The following is an 18614-nucleotide window of genomic DNA, read 5'->3' as shown; positions in this document are numbered from 1 at the left end:
GAAAAACTTTTCAAAAGCAAACTTCATGTTACTTAAGACAACGGTGGAAAGTTTCAAAGCCCCCAAGCTAAAGGATAATGCTGCCCAAGCTGCAAAATCCTTTACTAATGCATTCTAAGGGCACTTGCAAGAATGCATGGATTGTGCTATCCCAGGAGAGGGACACAATGACCTCTTTTGATCTGGATGCAAACCCTTTTGTTAGGTGGGCCACATAAGATTTTCTAACCACTTTGGCAATGTGATTATCAAAGGAGAGATTACTATCTACTTGGGACCCCAGATCCCTTATTACGCCTTCCATATTTAGGGGACTACCACCTATGTGGTAGTTCGTGGGTACTTTGTTTTTTCTAAAGGGGATGACTATGCACTCTTTGGCATTTAGCGTGAGGCCATGATTTTGACACCATGTATCCATTTCAGTGAACTTTGTCAGCCATAGTCGTCCTGTGCTTGCTGTACCTCTGAGAAGTATATGCCCTGGGGAATGTCACTTGTAACCGGTTTAGTGTCGGACCTAGCTCCTGCAACTCTTATGTGGGTTCTGTCCGGGAGCCAGTTGGCAACCCATCTTGTCATGTAGTGGTTTATGTTCAGGCTGGTGAGCTTTTCTATAATACCAGAATGGGGAATGATGTCGAAGGCCTTTGCGAGGTCTAGGTAGGCAGTGTGTTCCACCTTTCCTTAGTCTATAGCCTTGGTAACTGTCTCAAAGAAGTCCACCAGGTTTTGGAGGCATGATCTGCCCTTAAAGCCGAACTAGGTAGGGGGCCCAGTGTTTGGAGGTTCCCAATGTCTCTGTTAATGAGTTCCATGATGCACTCTGTAGCCTTGCAGACCAAGCTAGGCAGGCTTATAGGGTGATAGTTCCCGGGGTCTGTTGTGGCGCCACCTTTGTGGAGCGGAATAACCATTGCCGTGTGCCACTCTATGGGTACGCAGCCTGTGGAGAGGCTAAGTTTGGACAGTGTGTTTAGGTGAGGGGTTAGTTCATCTTTGAACTCATGTAGGATGCAGCCTGGGACACTGTCCGGTCCCATTGATGCTGTGTTTTTGGCTTTGGAGAGGGCTGTTTTAACCTGAGTGTCTGTGACTTCAGGGGCTCTACATTCTTCTTGTATGCTTATGGGCCCTTTTGGGGGTAAGAGGTGAGTAAAGTTTGCACTGAACCGGTCTGCCAGGATGTTGGCAATATTGGTCAATACAGTATATTTTGTCTCCTCCTGCACTACCTCCGAGCAGATCTCAGCATTGCCACTTAGATTCTTGACCTAGCTAAAGAATGCCTTGTGGTTATCTTTGGAGTCCTTGGCAATGTTTCTTTCGAAGCTCGCCTTGGATGATTTTATGAGGGATCGTAGTTTTTTGCTGATACTGATCAGGGATGTCTTCCCTTCTTGGGATTTTACTCTTCTGTACTAGTTTCCTCCTTCTATTGTATACCTTGTTTATGGCAGGGGTCCACCAGACTGGTTTCTTTTTCTTGGAGGAGTGAGTCTCTCCTCATCACTCATCAGACCCATCATAGAGTACCATGCCCCATTTGGGATGCACATTACAAGACACCTGCAACAGCTGGAAAGACCACAGAAGTACCTCACCAAGAGGATCACTGGCCTCAAACAGATGCCCTATGCAGATCAACTGAAGAAACTCCAGCTGTACTCGGTTGCATACTGCCTACTCAGAGGTGATCTCTGCCTGACAAACAAGGCCATGTCAAACCCAGAATTGATGGACATGCTCCACCTAAAGAAACCTTTATCCCCTCGAGTCACATGCTCTAGGGATCTAAACCTCACCACAACAATAAATAGGACGTGCTGGAGGGATAGATACCTGTCCAGAGACTTCCCATGCTTTGGAACAAAATTCTAATCTACATTAGGCAGAGCTCCTCGCTAACACTCAACAGAAACCTTGACGAGTGGATGGGAATCAAAGTTTACCCCAGGGATTACTTCAGTGGCTCTGCTGGACAGAGGCACAGGGAACTAATCCAAGGGGGCGGCAAAAGTCAACACATTCTGGCTAGGCTTATAAATGCCTTCGGGCAGATAGCCTAGTACCAACCTATGAACCCAATTAAGTGTGAAGGCCATCCAAGTCAAGATAGCAGAATTATACTTACAGAAATATAGTAGACAGTATACCCTCAGTCATACATATGAAAATACAATAAGGGTGTTTTCTCTCTTATACATACAATTCATATAAGCTCCACTATCTAAAGTGCTATAAGTGGGACTGAATATAATGTGAAATTGAACAGCAGCAAAAATGTCTGGAATGCCCTATATCAGAACTCTGGACCATGTGTATGGCAGCCCTATACTTAACACCTGTTGCCATAAGAATGAACTAACAGTTATATATTTCTGTCCATTGCTACAAACTGGACTGTCACAACAGTAAAAATATGTTGCAGTTCCTGTATTTGAACCCAGGACCATCTGTATCACAACCCTACACCTACTGCCAGGGGAATAGTTAAATGTCAGTTACATAATCCCCTACTCATTCTTAAGTTGTGTATGTTAACCACAGAGCAATACCACATAGCAGGTCTGTGCAGTGCTCAAAAGAATTAAGAGAATGTATCCATTTTCAATTATTGACAGTCTGCATCCTGTCTGCAGGTGTTGGGGAACCTTGCTAGCCATCTTGCAAGCCACTAAGCAACGTTGCATGATGGAAAGCAAAAATTGCAACAATGCATCCTTTATCTTTACACTCTCTACACCCTGTTTGCAGGTGGTCTGCCTCCTGTGTGGGCAACTGCTAAGTGTCACGCAAATTAGATAAGTACAGCTAAACCTGCCATTGCGTTTCTCCATTTCCCTTGCTTGTGCTAAGCCACTCAATGCAAACACAGGCATAAAAATAAAATAAAAATGGAAAATTAGTTGAATGAAGGAAATCAATCTATGAAATAGACAATACAAAATTTTTTAGTACACATGAAATATTTTTACACAGGTCTGGATTTGAACTCTCACTGCAATGAACCTTCAGAACAGAGTAAGGTTGTCTTATCCCCATTTGCCACACAAGCAGCTTTGCATAGGGAATTGAAATCATTCTGCATACAACCAACTGCATCATCATCCAAAGTACAAAAACATATGAGTTTTTTTGTACATGTATTAATTTCAAATGTAATGCACTTAGTGATCACACAATCATTTAGGACTATTACTTGCAAAATATGCAGCTCTGTCTTGTCTATTTACTGCTCATTCTTATTTTAACTGAGCAGTAATCTAACACATGCAGTCTGTACAGCACTCTCACTGTCCTTAATGTGTGAGGTTAAGTTGCAATAATATGCAGATGTCAAGAAATGAAGGGGAGGTTGGAGGTTACTGAACAGAAACTGAAATATGTGCTGCTTACTTGCATTTAAAACCTTGATACAATTGCTACTACACCTTGTAAGTCTAACCTGGCTGACACACCAGCTGGAGGTAAGGCAGTTTGAATTGCAGTATTGTTTTCCTTCTCCCTACCAGTAATCATTCACAGTTTCAATACATTGCAATAAACACTCAGGGAGTGCCTGCACTATGTGATGCATGGAGCCAAGTAATTGGGATTCAGCAATTCTGAGTTCACACCGTATTGGTATCTGCACCATGCTCACAGCCCTGAATCTACACCATAAAAAGGGAACCATGTAGCTAAGGAATCTGAAGGGGAGGAGACTTGCTTATGTGGAGAACACAGAAGAGATTTATTTTGGATATATCTGCACAGAAGACTACTGTTCATGAGATGGTATGACTGGATTTTTCAGTTATATACTGCATATGCTGAAATATCATTAAGAACAATCTGTTAATATATATTTACATAAGCAAATGCTACAATTATCTGCATGCATTTCTTAGAAGTATAATGATGGCATGGGTACATTTGGCAGGGCATTTCACTTTCTCAGATGCACAGCTGTAACGGTCATCAATACTGCTAATGTTACAACTTTGTGTGTATAGTCTTTTACGTCTATGAAATGGTAAATGCCCTATATTCTCAATGACACGGGGCTATTGGCCTTCTAGTATGGACCATACACACCTCTAGTGGAGTGCTGGCCACAGATGCACATGATCTGCAACAGCTTAAAATGGAATGCTCAGTGTTAAATCTGTAGATATTTTTCAGGGACAATTCAGTTGATAGCACTTTTAGCATTTCACTGATGGTTTGTTAGCAAAATGTGTCATTTGCCTGTGCTTTTGGGGCTAGTGGAGCAAAGTTGTATTCCTCTTTTGACGCAAACAAGAATATGATAAAAACACAAGAACTCTGGTATGACAAAGGTTTTCAATTTTGACTGAAGTTTTAATATTAAAACATAAGTGCTTTCACAGAAAAATCATCTTCATCAGATGCTAATAAATACAACTGAAATGTGCTTTTTATACAACCCTCTAGCAATCACTAATAGTCACACGATACAAATTAGGTAAAGGCAATTAACATCATAGGATATAACTTGAGCTTACTACCCTACTGAATGAAAGAAATGCTTGCAAGCATGCACTGCTATCAATAGAAGGCATTTATGAAAAATATATAAAAAAATTCACAGATATATATATATGTGTGTGTGTGTGTATGTGTGTGTGTGTGTAATACACAGTCTTTTAAATGCAACTTCAGATATAAGATTTGGCCTATGGCCATAAACTTAAGTGCGTTAAGAGTTAGTACCAATAACATACTTAGCCAAAGCACTAACTTTGCTCCCACTGATGCAGTAAATATGCTCTTAAATCCTTTCTTTGAAGGGTCTGTTTTGCATATAATTTTTTTTTTACATTTAAGGCAATGAGCTAAATAAACTATATGTTGGCTGTCACATGTGGCTTGCACCTGAAAGCGACACACACTATTCTGGTCTGGATGTTCAAAGCTAGCTGTGTTGTCAATATATTTATAATAGTTGCATTTACCAAATGGATATCTATCCTAAGAACACTTTTCAGTCTAATAGAGCAGTTGAAACATATCCATGGCAGAATGTTTGACAATATTGGGGGGGGGGGACGTATGTAATATGACTGAGCAGTTAGAGACCAGATGGATTATTAGACTTGGAAACAAATAAAAGACAAACCATATTACTCTTCTCCAAGTATAAGCGGGGGGGGGGGGGGTTATCATTACTTGCTTTTGGACTTATTCAGAACTCAGAAACCTGTGTGAATTGATGACTGCTTTTGTGTACAAACAATATGTGGATATGGTTACCTAACCTTGTTTTGCATCTAACCCTGCTTTGTGTATAAATGTAATATGCTACAACCACACAAATTCCTTTTTTTTTTAATATTCCAGTATCTTGGCTGTTTGATTTCTTGATTTCATCTGCACAAAGACCATCACCTGCAGTAGCCTGTGATGAAATGGGTACTGGGGTGGGGGGCTGCTACACAGCCACCACTAACAGCAAATGAATGCCAGGGATCCAGACAGCTGCCAAAGTACAGAACAGCATGTCCTTGACATTGGTGCTAATGTTTCAGGAAGAACAAGTATGTTAGTCTTGTTAGCATACATTATTAGTGTAGCTTTCCTTTCTTTCCTGGGTTTGTTCTTATCACAGGTGATCCTGATAATGGAAATGTACAACTCTTACCACCTAATGTTAGAGTATAAGCAGACTCTGATGAGGATGATGTTGGTCAAACTCAGGCACAGTTGGGGGTGCAGAGGTTGAATGACATTCAGCCATCCCTTGTAATTCCATTGAACACAGCCAGTAGGCCTATGCCACCCCATTCCAGTGATCCCTCAGATACTAGACAGGTGGAGGGTGAGACTAAATCAGGAAGTGTGGTTACTGTGGCTTCAGATCCTGTAGACTCTGATTGTAGCCAAAGTGTGGGCAAGGTGCCATGCAGGAGGGTTTTTAGATGTGCCCAGAAGAGGCCTATTGTCCATCCTCCACCTGATTCAGCTGAGTCTTCCCATGCCATTTGATGCATGTTGGAGGCACAGCCATGGTTCAATAGGTCCTCCAGAGAAATGCTTAGGGTTGTAGATTTGACACAGGCTGACATGAGTGACTGCCTCCACCATGGTGCTGATCCAATGGATTGGATGAATGACGCATTGTAATGGGTGGTGTCTGTGACAGAATGTCTGCCGGGAGGGGTGCATTATCCTTGTTGCCATAGGTCAGCCACATCATCTGGTGTTACCTGATGTGGCCATGCCCAATCACACTCCCATAGTGGCATTACTTCCACTGGTCTGCCAGTAGTTGTGGTGTCCATACTCAGACGCCGCTGGCCACAGGGTCATGGTCCTGGGTGCCCTTGTGAGGGAGAACTCATCCAGCAGACATCAGTCACATTTAGGTACCAGGAAAGCATCTGGCCATGGGCTTAGACATGCCAGTGCAATTCCTGGCAGAGCCAGTTCTCATAGCCAGGTACGACAATGATGAACTGCCACCTCTACCATGGATAGCTCAAACCTGTCCAACATGCCAAGATGTAGAGCTAGCATAGAGCTTGGCTGTGTTCAAGCAGATACTCGCACACCAATTTCACCTGAATGCCCCATACAGAGACAGACTCTCGGACAACAGTTACATGGCTCAGCCATGAAGCTTAAAGCTTGTTTTCGTCTCACTGACTGTTACTTCATACAAATGTCTGCCTGCATCTCTCTTACTCATACACACTCACCTTGTGTGTCAGCATAAGCATCCTGCCCCCCACCACCACCACCACACACAGACACACACACACACACACACACACACACACACACATTGCAAACTATACCACATCCTTTTATATATTTTGGATTCAGGGATACATAACATGTGTCTGATGCTCAGGGTGCATAGCTGACTTAGTGCTTAGTATATCTGTATTTGTGATGTTGTTTTGCCAGTTGTACCGGTGACATCTGGATAAATATCTCACCAGACTGCCAGCAATAATGTGATGTACCCTACTATCCTGGATCAGTAACTAAGGAGCTTCAATCCTCACTACTGACTCCAATGTGAGACTGCCACTTAAAACAGGAGTAAAATTTCACAATTTCCCCTAAGAGCTCAACATGAACATACTCTAACCTGGGACTGAACTGTACACTTCTCTCCACCCTTAATGCAACTCCTTATTACATACTTCAGAGCAATGTGTCCCAGTCTAAGACCTCTGATACACTTGCACTGAAATTAAATCTCACACATCCAAACATTTCTGGGAAAGCCTAACAGATTTCCAGCTATGTCCCTTCCCAAAATAATATGGTAAGCTACCACCAAACAAAGTTTACATGCCCCTTTAAAAGGGGTGTCCAATTATTAAAATTAAATGCTAAAACAAATTATAGCAAATGACCTAAAGCAGGCATGCCAGTGCAACTCCTGGCAGAGCCAGTTCTCATAGCCAGGTAAGACAATGATGAACTGCCACCTCTACCATGGATAGCTCAAACCTGTCCAACATGTCAAGATGTAGAGCTAGCATAGAGTGCGTAGGCTTAGGCTTTCAGAGTGGCCCAGGAAGTTATCAAAGCAGGTATAAGCATTCTCAAATCACAAAAGAAAACACTGACTGACCAGCCACAATACAATTAAAAATATTTAATATTGAGCAAAATGATTAAAAATATAAAACAGTAATTTGAAATAAACATAACTCAATCACTAGGAAATTAAAATCAATACTGAAGGATAGAAATGCAATATTTAGAAAAAATGTATTAAATATAATTTCCTATCTGACTAAAGACAGTCCCTGATCTAAACTAAATTATTGCAACAGAGCAAAGGCAGGCTTACATTTCTTGGGGAGTCCTTTTCAGTATCCACTGCACAGTACAACTATAACTGGCAATTGAATGTTAACTGACTTCAACTGTCTTCAGCAGGCTTTTTTTGTAAACTAGTTTAACTGTCACAACTGTTCCAGTTCTAATTTTCATTTCATATTTTGTTTACTAACTTTCCTTCCTATCTTTCAGCCTGACAGTAACGCACAGCAACTTGTCAACAGATCTGCAGATCAGCTGATTCTGAGGCAGTCTGCATTTAGAATCTTCTTCACAAATATGCACAGTTAGAAATGTAAAGGAATACTGTTCAAGTCTTTAAAACATTCTGTACAAACATTATAAATCAACATGTAAAAACTTATTTACAATATCACAGCTACTCATGCTGGCATATAATACACAGGTTAATCTGAAATGCACACAACCTTCTGCCAGACATGCTACCACAAATGACACTAACTTCTTCACAGTACCTTTGACATTTTTTGGTCTTGGAAAGTTAGACAGGTGTGTGCCTCTTCCCCTTGTTGATCCCATTGAAGCTGCTTTCTCAGGATGATTATGTGCAACATGGCACAGACAATGAATATTTCAGTACATGTATGTGGATTGTACTGCAGGGCTCCCTCCAGATATAGCTAGGTACCAGAACTGTGACTTCAGCAGCCCAAGCACATGCTCTATATTTCTGGTTTGAGCATATGCCTCATTATGGTGTTCTTCAGTGGGTGTGTGTGTGTGTGTATTTCTGATGGCCAGTGGGTGTGTGTGCGCATTTCTGCTGGGCATTATCAGCCACAGCTCCAGTGCATAACCTGCATCTCCCAGTAAATGGCCCTGTGGGATTATCCCACCTAGTGAACATCTGATACAGTTGGGAGGTGTGCCAGATATGAGAGTCATGGCAACCACCTAGGTTGCCAGCACACACATTCAAGATTATTTCCTTGGCACTGCATATGACTTAGCAGTTAGAGTGGAAGCCCATCCTATTTATGTAAAGCCTTCGCTGTTCCCAAGTGATACCTTCATTTCTATAGGTGTACAATCTATATCACCCAGTACTTCAGGGTAATGTGCAACTAGGTCCTGCACACTTGTGGCCCTGTCCTCAGGAGTACAGGGAAAATATATGTGGTCACGGTCATGTCAGAGCATAGCATTCAGGAACTGGAGGATCCTGGATGCTGATGACCGACACCCCCAGCATGTCCCCTGTCTCTGAAACATTCCTCTACCTAAAATTCTAAGTGCTACATAAACCTTGGTCTCCACTGATATGGGTTCCCCTTTGTTTGCCCTGGCTCAGAGTTGAGGACGACAGAGGTTGCAGAGTTCGTGTAGTGCGTCTCTAGCCACCCTTTAGCACTCTACAATTTCCACATCATACAGATTGTGAGAAGTTAAATGAGGTTTAAAAACTCTTCTTCTTGGCCATGGTCTGTTAGCAGCAGCAGCATACACTTCAGCCTGTGGCACATATACATGAATTAAAGCAACAGCAGCCCTAACATGGTTTCTGTGTATACTCCTTTATGTGGCTGTATTCCAATAGCTTTTGGAATTTGCAGGGGAAAAACAGCACTGAGTCTACACAGTTGCTTTATAGCTTGTTGAACAGCCCCTCCATCTTGGATTGGTTGATTAGCATGCAATTCGGCTGCTTATGCTGTAATTAGCATGCCACTGTGTTTACCATATTTGTGCGGCTCTATACACTGTATACAGCCGCTTACTGAATCTAAAACAGTGCTATTGTATGCACATCATGGGGCGATGCACACAGTTTTAAACAGACCATGTATGGTTTATTGAATCTGGCGGATTTTTCGCTTTCTTAGCATTGACTTTTTCAGTAAAAAAAGTACAGAACAAAAATACTTTCTGGTTCTGATCATCAGAAGACGACAATACAATTTCCTTTACAAAGTTAATAAAACTTTTATTTAAGCGACATTTTAGGCAGTTTACTTTTTTATGTTTCTAAGGTTAAGAGTTACATTTATGCATGTCCTTGTTACCTCACTATGGATCATTCATGACTGAAACACAGGACAGAGGCTTTAACCAAGGTCTGTTTTAAAATAAGCTAAGAAGCTGACAAGGAAATTGAATCAGCGTTCTTTTTTTCATTTGAAAAACAAGATGTCCAGATGTAAAGTTTGACATTTAGTGCCTGTAAGGTCTACTTTGTAATAAATTTGTTGTTTAGGAGGAACACAGCTAAGAGTATAACAAGATCAGGAGCTACAAATATGCATTTTTTTTTTAATATATGAACAGTCAATTCCATGCTAAATTAAAATGCTGTTTTTATCACTAACATTTACCAATGTACATTGGTGTGAACCAGCTGTCCTATCACCCATTTTATAATGCAGAAAACAATTAACTTTTTCTTAAGAGGGGAGCAAACTGCCTTATAAATTGCTGGCATTTTCAATATCTACAGACAGGAGTTTATAACTATCAATTTGAAATGAATACAGACTTCAATTTAACACAAAAAAAATTACCCCTCATATACTTAAGAATCAGGTGTTAGAACATAATATACAAAGCTAAATAAAGATACGTCCTCCTAATAAATGGCATAATTTCTTGGAGAACTTACCCTCCATTGGTAGCCCATTCTGTATCCTATCATTTTTGCATTGTTCACAATATTGTGGTGAGTAAGTGTGGCTCCTTTTGGGTTTCCTGTTGTACCCTAAAGTCCAAAAAAGAAAATCCAGTTACAACAGAGAGCATATGAAAACGCTCAATAAAGAAAACCCAACAAAATCAATGCAATCTTAACACAAGTTAAAAAAAAAAATAATAAAAATGTCCTGTTTGGGTGGCTTCACCCACAGATCTCTAAGAATATACAACTCTGAATGTGGATCAGTTTTTTTTGTCTGTGGACATTCCATATTTTTGTGTGTTCTTTTCTAGTTTCCTATATCATGGATTAGCATACATCTATGGCTATTGCCTAGGATCATTTAGGCCTTTTCACCAAGTTTCAAAAGGATTGGCATGTTAAAAAAAAATGAGCTTCTGCAGCAGGGTACATCCTCCTCCCACCATAAGCACACACACCTTCCTAACATATGGTGCCTTATATAGCATTCTCAGTGCCATACTGTTGGTTTTTGGTGGCAAACATTCACAAAATGACATGTCACATGACCATGTACACTGTACTGCAGATTTCTCTTCACGAATGTCTGCTATCCTTCATTTGTGACTAAATGATGATCAGTGACCGATCAGGGTATATATATATATATATATATATATATATATATATATATATATATATATATATATATATATATATGGGTCTACTTCTAATGACCGAAACGCCGATTCGCCGACAGTGAAATCACCGACACCAAACGACTGACAACGCAGTTGGCCGACACGCTCGAATCCCGACAGACGGAAGACCGACAAGGGGAATGTGTAAGCGCGACCTGGTAAGTATGCGATAGTGAGGGATTTAGGAGTAGGGAGCGGACAGGTAAGTGTGCAATACTCAGGGATGTAGGGTTAGGGTGTGTGATAGGTGAGTGTGCGGTAGTGTCGGAGCTTGGGGTTAGGGGTGTGTAAGTGAGTTAGGGTTAGGGTGCAGGTAGGGAGAGTGTGCGGTACTGTCGGAGCTTGGGGTTAGGGGTGGGTAAGTGAGTTAGGGTTAGGGTGCAGGTAGGGAGAGTGTGCGGTAGTGTCGGAGCTTGGGGTTCGGGGTGTGTAAGTGAGTTAGGGTTAGGGTGCAGGTAGGGAGAGTGTGCGGTAGTGTCGGACCTTAGGGTTAGGGTTTGGGTTAGGGCTAGTGGATATGTGTTGTAGTGTACTGTGTTGTTTACGTGTAGTGTGTCGGTGTTATGGTGTTCGGTGTTTCGCGTTGTCGGGTTTGTGTGTTGTCGGTTTTCTGGCGTCGGTGATTTCACTGTCGGCGAATCGGCGTTTCGGTCATTAGAAGTAGACCCATATATATATATATATATATATATATATATATATATACATACATACATACATACACACACACCTGATTAATTGGGTGTTTATATGCCTATGTCCTGAGCAGCACTTAACCTGAGGTAAGTGTGATTTCATATTTGATTACAATACCTGCTTTGGAGATGTAGGATACGAGTGTGTGCTCTGGTGTGCCATTGTACATGGATGCTGAGAGTTCAGGCAGTTTTATTGGCTGGAGGGCTTATTAATCCTCTTATCTTGTTTTTAGTGCCTTCATAAACTCTGTGCAATTGAGTGACTCTCTGCTCATTTACACAAAGCAAATCACCTATCGAATAATCACACTTTTAAAAGCTGTTTAAAGTACACAGTTGTAACCATATCAGAGTTCGTTTGCGGCAGTATTTCACACCAGACACTCCTTCACTGTGCTTTTACATTGGGAGGACTGGGATTATTCATATAATGGCAGATGTTTACCTGGGCTATCTGAGCTGGGAAGCACACAAACGTACTCTTTTATATACCTCTTGTATATTGTGACTGTATGGAGGTTTCTTAAGCTATTTGCTGTTATTTTCACACTTTATAGCAAGGAAAAAGGATGTACTGTCTACTGCTGCATTAAGTAGTTAGTTGCACTGTATTACAGTGTATCTGTTAATTGTAGGTAGTTTATGTGATCTTGTTACACTTGGGCTCCAAACCGGCAATTATATATTAAGGTGTTTTTCTACACCTTTATGGCACAGCTGTGCTGATCTAACCAGTCTGAGTTGGGGATTGATGGCAAAAGGCTTATTGTGTGCTTTACTGATTGGTAGTTAGCTTAAAAAATTCTCTACTTGTATTTAAGCCTCATGTTTGCACGGTCCTCTCTTTGCGCAGCAATGGTCAGCAGTGTCCTGTATAGATGCAAAAGTCTAGAAACTCTTTCCCCAAGGTGCTATCAGTGAAACCCTAAGGTTTTCTGCTGCTCTAGGAGCAGCTCAGTTGTGCACTGAGCAGCATTGCCTTAGTGATCAATGTTAGCGTACACAAAGTATACTTCCCCTCTTGTGGTCGCTGCACTACCAGCACAGTCCTGTCAAATTAACCCATTTCCTTCCCTAATAAAACATACAGTAAGAGCCAGCTATCATAGACGGCCAGTTTCACATCATCTCTCTGGCCAGCCTGATAGACATGGGCATCCTGAGGCAACTCTCTCATGTATACTGACAAACACTTCTGAAACACACAAATACTTTATGTAAGAAATGTAGTTACACTATGAAATTGGAGGAAAGACTCTCACACAAGGACAAATCAAATGCCAAACAGGCTGTCAGCACAAACGCACTTCATACACTAAATAAGAACATGAGAAAAATCCACATATGAAGAGGTACTCACTAGTAACTTACCAACAGATTAGAAGCCACCCAAACGGAAACCACTTGTGCACATAATGCATAAAAACAACAACATATTATGCACACACATCAGTGACAACAAGTAAGCCCATAAGGTGTAACAGCACAAAACCTAGTGCATTGATGACTCCATTGTGAGACACATGAATGTTGCCAAAGTTCCAAAAAAGGGCAGCACAACAGTGTGGTTTGAGAAAACCAATTTAATGCCTCATAAATACAAAAGTATCGACTAATACTTTTGTATTTATGAGGCATTAAATTGGTTTTCTCAAACCACACTGTTGTGCTGGCCTTTTTTTAGAACTTTATACTATGGATATTGGGCCTTTGCATTTGCCATACTTGCGAGGGTGTTGTGCTTGCTGACACATGAATATTGCCCTCATCAGGCTCGATAAGGAGCGGGTTATGATAAGCTGCCTGTCAGGTGCCAGATATGCCAAGTCATGTTACTCAAGTCACTCAACCACAAGTACTAGTATGACTCAGTCATAGTCCATGTGGGAGTGAATGACTTAAGACGTACCTTACTGGACTATATGATGCAAGATATGACTGAGCTATTAGATTATGTGCAACAGGCAGGTACAAGCCTAGCCTTTAGCACCATTCTACCTTCTCCGTGGATGATGCCATAATACAAAAAATGACTGACTAACAATTTGCTTAGCTTCTGGTGTCAGATATTGGATCCTCTTGGACTGTCAGCCTGAGAAAACATTGTCAACAGGCCACACCGCTTTGCCAGAGATGGTCTGCACCCATCTCCTCTAGGCTTTTGGATACTGACAAAAGCATTTGCCACCCCTATTGTGCCTTTTTTTCAGCAGTGTCAAAATAACCAACCTCCCAACATAAAATCCTCTCTAGATAAATTCAAGGCACTGATGTTTAGTGCTAGGAGTCTAAACAAAAAACTGCACTCCCTGGAAGCATGCCTCACTTTGGAAGATGCTGACATCTGTGCAGTCACCAAACATGGTTCAAGGGTGAGGAAAGCACCCTGGCCATGTGGGGCTACAATGCCATCCATACATTCATACGACAAACTGAGCATGAAAGAACCTACGGAGGAGGTTATCAATCTTCATTAAGGATAAGTACACCTCGGGACTGATCAAACAATAAGACTCTTTTGAGCTACTCCAAGTCCAATTAACTATAGGCAAGTGCCTCCTATCACATCATAGCTAGCTAAAGGTCCCCCACCATGAAACAAGAAAAGCATACTTGGTCTTATTGGGATCACTTGCCATATCGCCCAACACCTTACTCATTGGCGAGTTTAATTATCTTACCATCATCTGGGAAACGTACATGATCACAATCATGCTGGCTCACATGCTCTTAGACTTTGTTAATCAAATGCTCTGGAACAGCTAGTCAGCACACTGACAAGAAGCTCAAATTTCCTGGACATAGTACTCACTTGCATCCCCTCATGTGATGTTCTCCCTGGTAAGACTGGACCACAAATCAGTCTTGCTCAATGTCATTATATGACCAGATATATCACAGATCAAAAACACCTAATTTTTCAAAGACAAATTACCTTCTATGAAGTGATGATATAAAGAAGTTTCAGAGCCCCCTCAAATGCAGATAATATGTACTCCTATGCAGAGGTGTACACCATGACCTGTATACCAATTTAAGCAGATTAAAACTAGGTCTTGCTGGAAAAACAATCCACCCTGGTGGACTCTGTTTAAATAGTCTATACAACACTAGAAAAACTACTGTCCAGGAACAAGAAGGAACTGACTCAGCAGAGGAAGAAATCTCTCTCTAGCTTTAACAAACAAATTAAAGATATAATCAGCCCATAATTGAGTACAATGCCCCTTTTGGGATGTACCTTACCAGACACCTGTGGCAACTGGAAAGACCCCAAAAGTACCTCACCAAGAGGATCAAAGGGCTCAAACAGATGCCATATGCTGCCCAGTTAAAGAAACTCCAGCTCTACTCAGTGGCATACCGCCTGCTCAGAGGCAATCTGTGCCTGACGTATAAAGCCATGTCCAACCTGGAATTAATGGACATGCTGCACCTCAGAAAATCCAAATCCCATCGAGCTATACGCTCGAGAGACTTGAACCTCAGCACTGAAATAAATAGGACATGCTGGAGGGACAGATTCATAACCCAGAGGCTCCCTTCACTCTGGAATAAAATCCCAGTCCAGGTTAGGCAGAGTCCCTCATTGACTCTCTTCAAGAGGAATCTTGATGAGTGGATGGGAGATCGTAGGTTTACCCCGGGTATCACTTCTGTGTCACTGTTAGACAGAGGCACAGTATACTAACCTCGAAAAAGGGCATAGCAAAATTAATTTAAAATGGGTGGCGAAAGCCAAACACACACTGGCTAGGCTTATAAATGCCCTAGGGCAGATAGCCTAGTATGAACCTATGAATCTATATTGTCAAGTCCTCCAAAGCCAATTAGAAAATAGCCTCCCTAGCTAAAGATAATCACAAGGCATTCTTTAACTATGTCTGAAATCTAAAAGGGAATACCAGCTACGTGTTGAACTGGTTGTGGATGGCACTACCCATTCTCAACTGAAGGTAATAGCCAATCTGCTAGATGACAGATTTGAAGCAAACTTCACCCCCTGTCGCCTCCAGTCATCTCCCAAAGTATACCTGTCACCATTCCTCAGCCTATTATCTCAAGAGAGCAGGTCATCTCAGCACCCTCCAAGGCTGAAGGAATGGCATCAATGGGAGCAAACATCCCAGTTGCCCTTTAAACAACTTATAGCATAACCTAGCAGATTAATTTGGATCCTTGTTTAACCACAACCTAAGAATGGCTATGCTCCTGCAGAATGGAGGACAGCAAAAGTAATCCCTCTGCACAAAATGAGGGCATTTACTTACCATGGGAATTATAGACCCATAAGCTTGACTAGCCTTATCTGAGAGGCCATGGAAAGAATGATTATGGACCTTCTTAACAAGGACATAGGGGTCAACTTCAAAGGATCAAAATTTCAAAACATCAAACCTCTGACCATCGAAGATCAGAGGATCGATGTTTTGAAACACTGAACCCAAGAAAAAATCTAAAATGTGAAAACCTATTTCACATTTTTGCAGGGGAGGCAAGCCCCCTCCACACCCCCTGCTACTTAAAAATACCAACTCAGTGATCACACTACAGTGAAGAAGAGAATGATAAAGTTCCTATTCCTCACTGTACGGCGATCTCCATTCACAAGGTTTGATATTTCAAAACATTGCTCTAGTCTTCACAGATCCTCTGACATAGGTAATCTCCAAACTCTAGACCCAACCTAGTTTGGATTCATTAAAGTTTATGCATGTTAAACATGACTGACTTCTTCTAGAAAGTCACCAATTCACTGGACAAGGGAAAGAAGACAGGGCATACCACCTATCATGACCTAGCCAAGGCATTTGGCAATCCCTCATTCGAGTATTATAGAGAAACTCTCCCAACTGGAAATTAACCCCCAACATTACCAGATGGCTAGCCAACTGGCTCACAGACAGGACACAGTGGGTGACTTCATCTCCAGCAAAATACCAGTCACCAGTGGAACACCACAGGGTTCTGTGCTGGGCCCCTTACTGTTCAAAATGTATTTCTCAGAAAACCAGGCAAACTTGGACAGCCTGTGGCTGACCCAATCAAAGTCCCCCAGTGATGTTACTATACTGCAAACAGGGTTAAAGCAGACAAATGATTGGTGCCAAAGCCACAGATTAAAGTCAAATGTAAAAAAAATGCATTATTCTTCCCTTTGAGAAAGCGGATATCCCTGCAAATTACATTATAGACAGCATCCCCCCTTAAGTGTAGACCCAATGGTAAGCAATCTGGGTACTCAGGCTGATAGCAATCTTAACTTTCACCATCACTTATCCACGGCAGTAAAAAAATCCTTCCATGTGGCACATCTTATTAAGTAAAGGCATTGTATCTAGATCTAAGGACATTATAATTCCATTATACTTGGTCCTCAATTAGACCAATAACTGAATACAGTGCTCCCTTTTGTATGTAACTCACCAGGTGCCAGCAACAATTGGAGACACCACAAATGTTTCTCACCAAGAAATTACAGGGTACACAAAACAAGTCTTGCATGGAATGACTAAAAGCCCTATCACTGCATTCTGACTCTTACAGGTGGCCAAGGGGTGGGCCTGTGCCTGGTTTACAGGGCAGTCTCTCACCAGGCCCTAATGGGAATGCTACACATTCATAAGTCACACTGCACGAAACTTGCTTGCCCCAGGGGTCTTAACCTAGCCTTTGACACGAACAGATCATGCTGGATAGAAATGCATCACCCAGAGACTTGTCAATTATTTGGAACAAGCTTCCAATTAATGTGAAACAGAGCCCCTCCCTAACCATCTTCAAACACAACCTAGGTCAATGGATGGTGATCGCAAATTCACTCCTGGGGTGACGCCCACATCCATCCTGGACAGAGGAAGTCTGTATTAACCACCATAAACCCTTACCTTTGTGAACATCACTCACCTAACCACAGACAATGGGGAAAATTGGATTGGAATAAATATGGCTAGGTTAAGGGCTGCAGAGCAGTTAGCCTAGTAACCTTTTATGAACCTTAATCCTCTGTGTCACTGCACACTAACTTGTCACCATTAGTCAGTAAATTAAAAAAAAAAATAACTGAACTGCTAGATATATTGCCAGTCACTGATGAACCCCTCCTTTGTTTTTTTTCCTCCAAGTACCCAAGAAGACTGAAATTTCAAAATATCCTCTAAACCTTGATCTGAAAACGGCCCATAATCTCATACTCTAGCAAGTAACCATTTTTAGCAATGGATTAATGTTTGGTACAGTTGGCACCAAAAGAAAGTACTCAACCTTCCACACATCTAATTGCCAGTTTCCAAAATCAAAAAAATACTGTGGTTATATTTTTTGCCTAACCTTTACTAGCAACTTCTGGAGTGGGTTCTCATTTCTGAAGACCCAAGAGTAATTTTTTTAAACAAGAATCAAAACTGTACCTTAATGAGCAATGGCCAGGTACTGAAAATAGAGTGGTTTTGTGTGCATCAAGTTTCTTACATTGCAGTTTTCATTGACTATACTTTCATTCACTTACACTCTCTGTTTATGTGATTGAACTAATTCAAAGCCACAGTCACTGTACTTAATCATTGCTACTACTTGTACATGCTGGTTACATTCGGTTATATATATATATATATGTATTTTGCAGTGTTCATCTCACAGGCTTACTTCATTGAAACTGGGTAATTACAGAAAAAAATATTTCTCCATGCATGTATTTGCTTTACTTATACACATTTTTTGGTTTCCTTCATATACAAATACATTGTATCCTTGTTTCTCAACATTCACATCAGTACATATACTATTCCCTATGACTTCATC

The 18614-nt window shown here is 41.3% G+C and overlaps 1 protein-coding gene across 1 annotated transcript in view; it reads right to left on the bottom strand.

Annotated features, from left to right (window-relative positions):
* LOC122812920 (medium-chain acyl-CoA ligase ACSF2, mitochondrial-like) overlaps positions 1 to 18614 on the bottom strand; it is a 910993-nt gene that overhangs the window by 411637 nt on the left and 480742 nt on the right. The window contains exon 7 of the mRNA XM_044084978.1: positions 10424 to 10519. Coding sequence (XP_043940913.1) covers positions 10424 to 10519 — 96 coding nt within the window. The remainder of the gene's footprint in view (positions 1 to 10423; positions 10520 to 18614) is intronic.

This window comes from Protopterus annectens, chromosome 10.part0 (genome assembly GCF_019279795.1).
Source record: "Protopterus annectens isolate FY-2018-M chromosome 10.part0, PAN1.0, whole genome shotgun sequence".
In the NCBI taxonomy this organism is placed as follows: Eukaryota; Metazoa; Chordata; order Ceratodontiformes; family Protopteridae; genus Protopterus; species Protopterus annectens.
The sequence above is the reverse complement of the archived record's forward strand: the minus strand, read 5'-3'. Positions and strand labels throughout refer to the sequence as shown.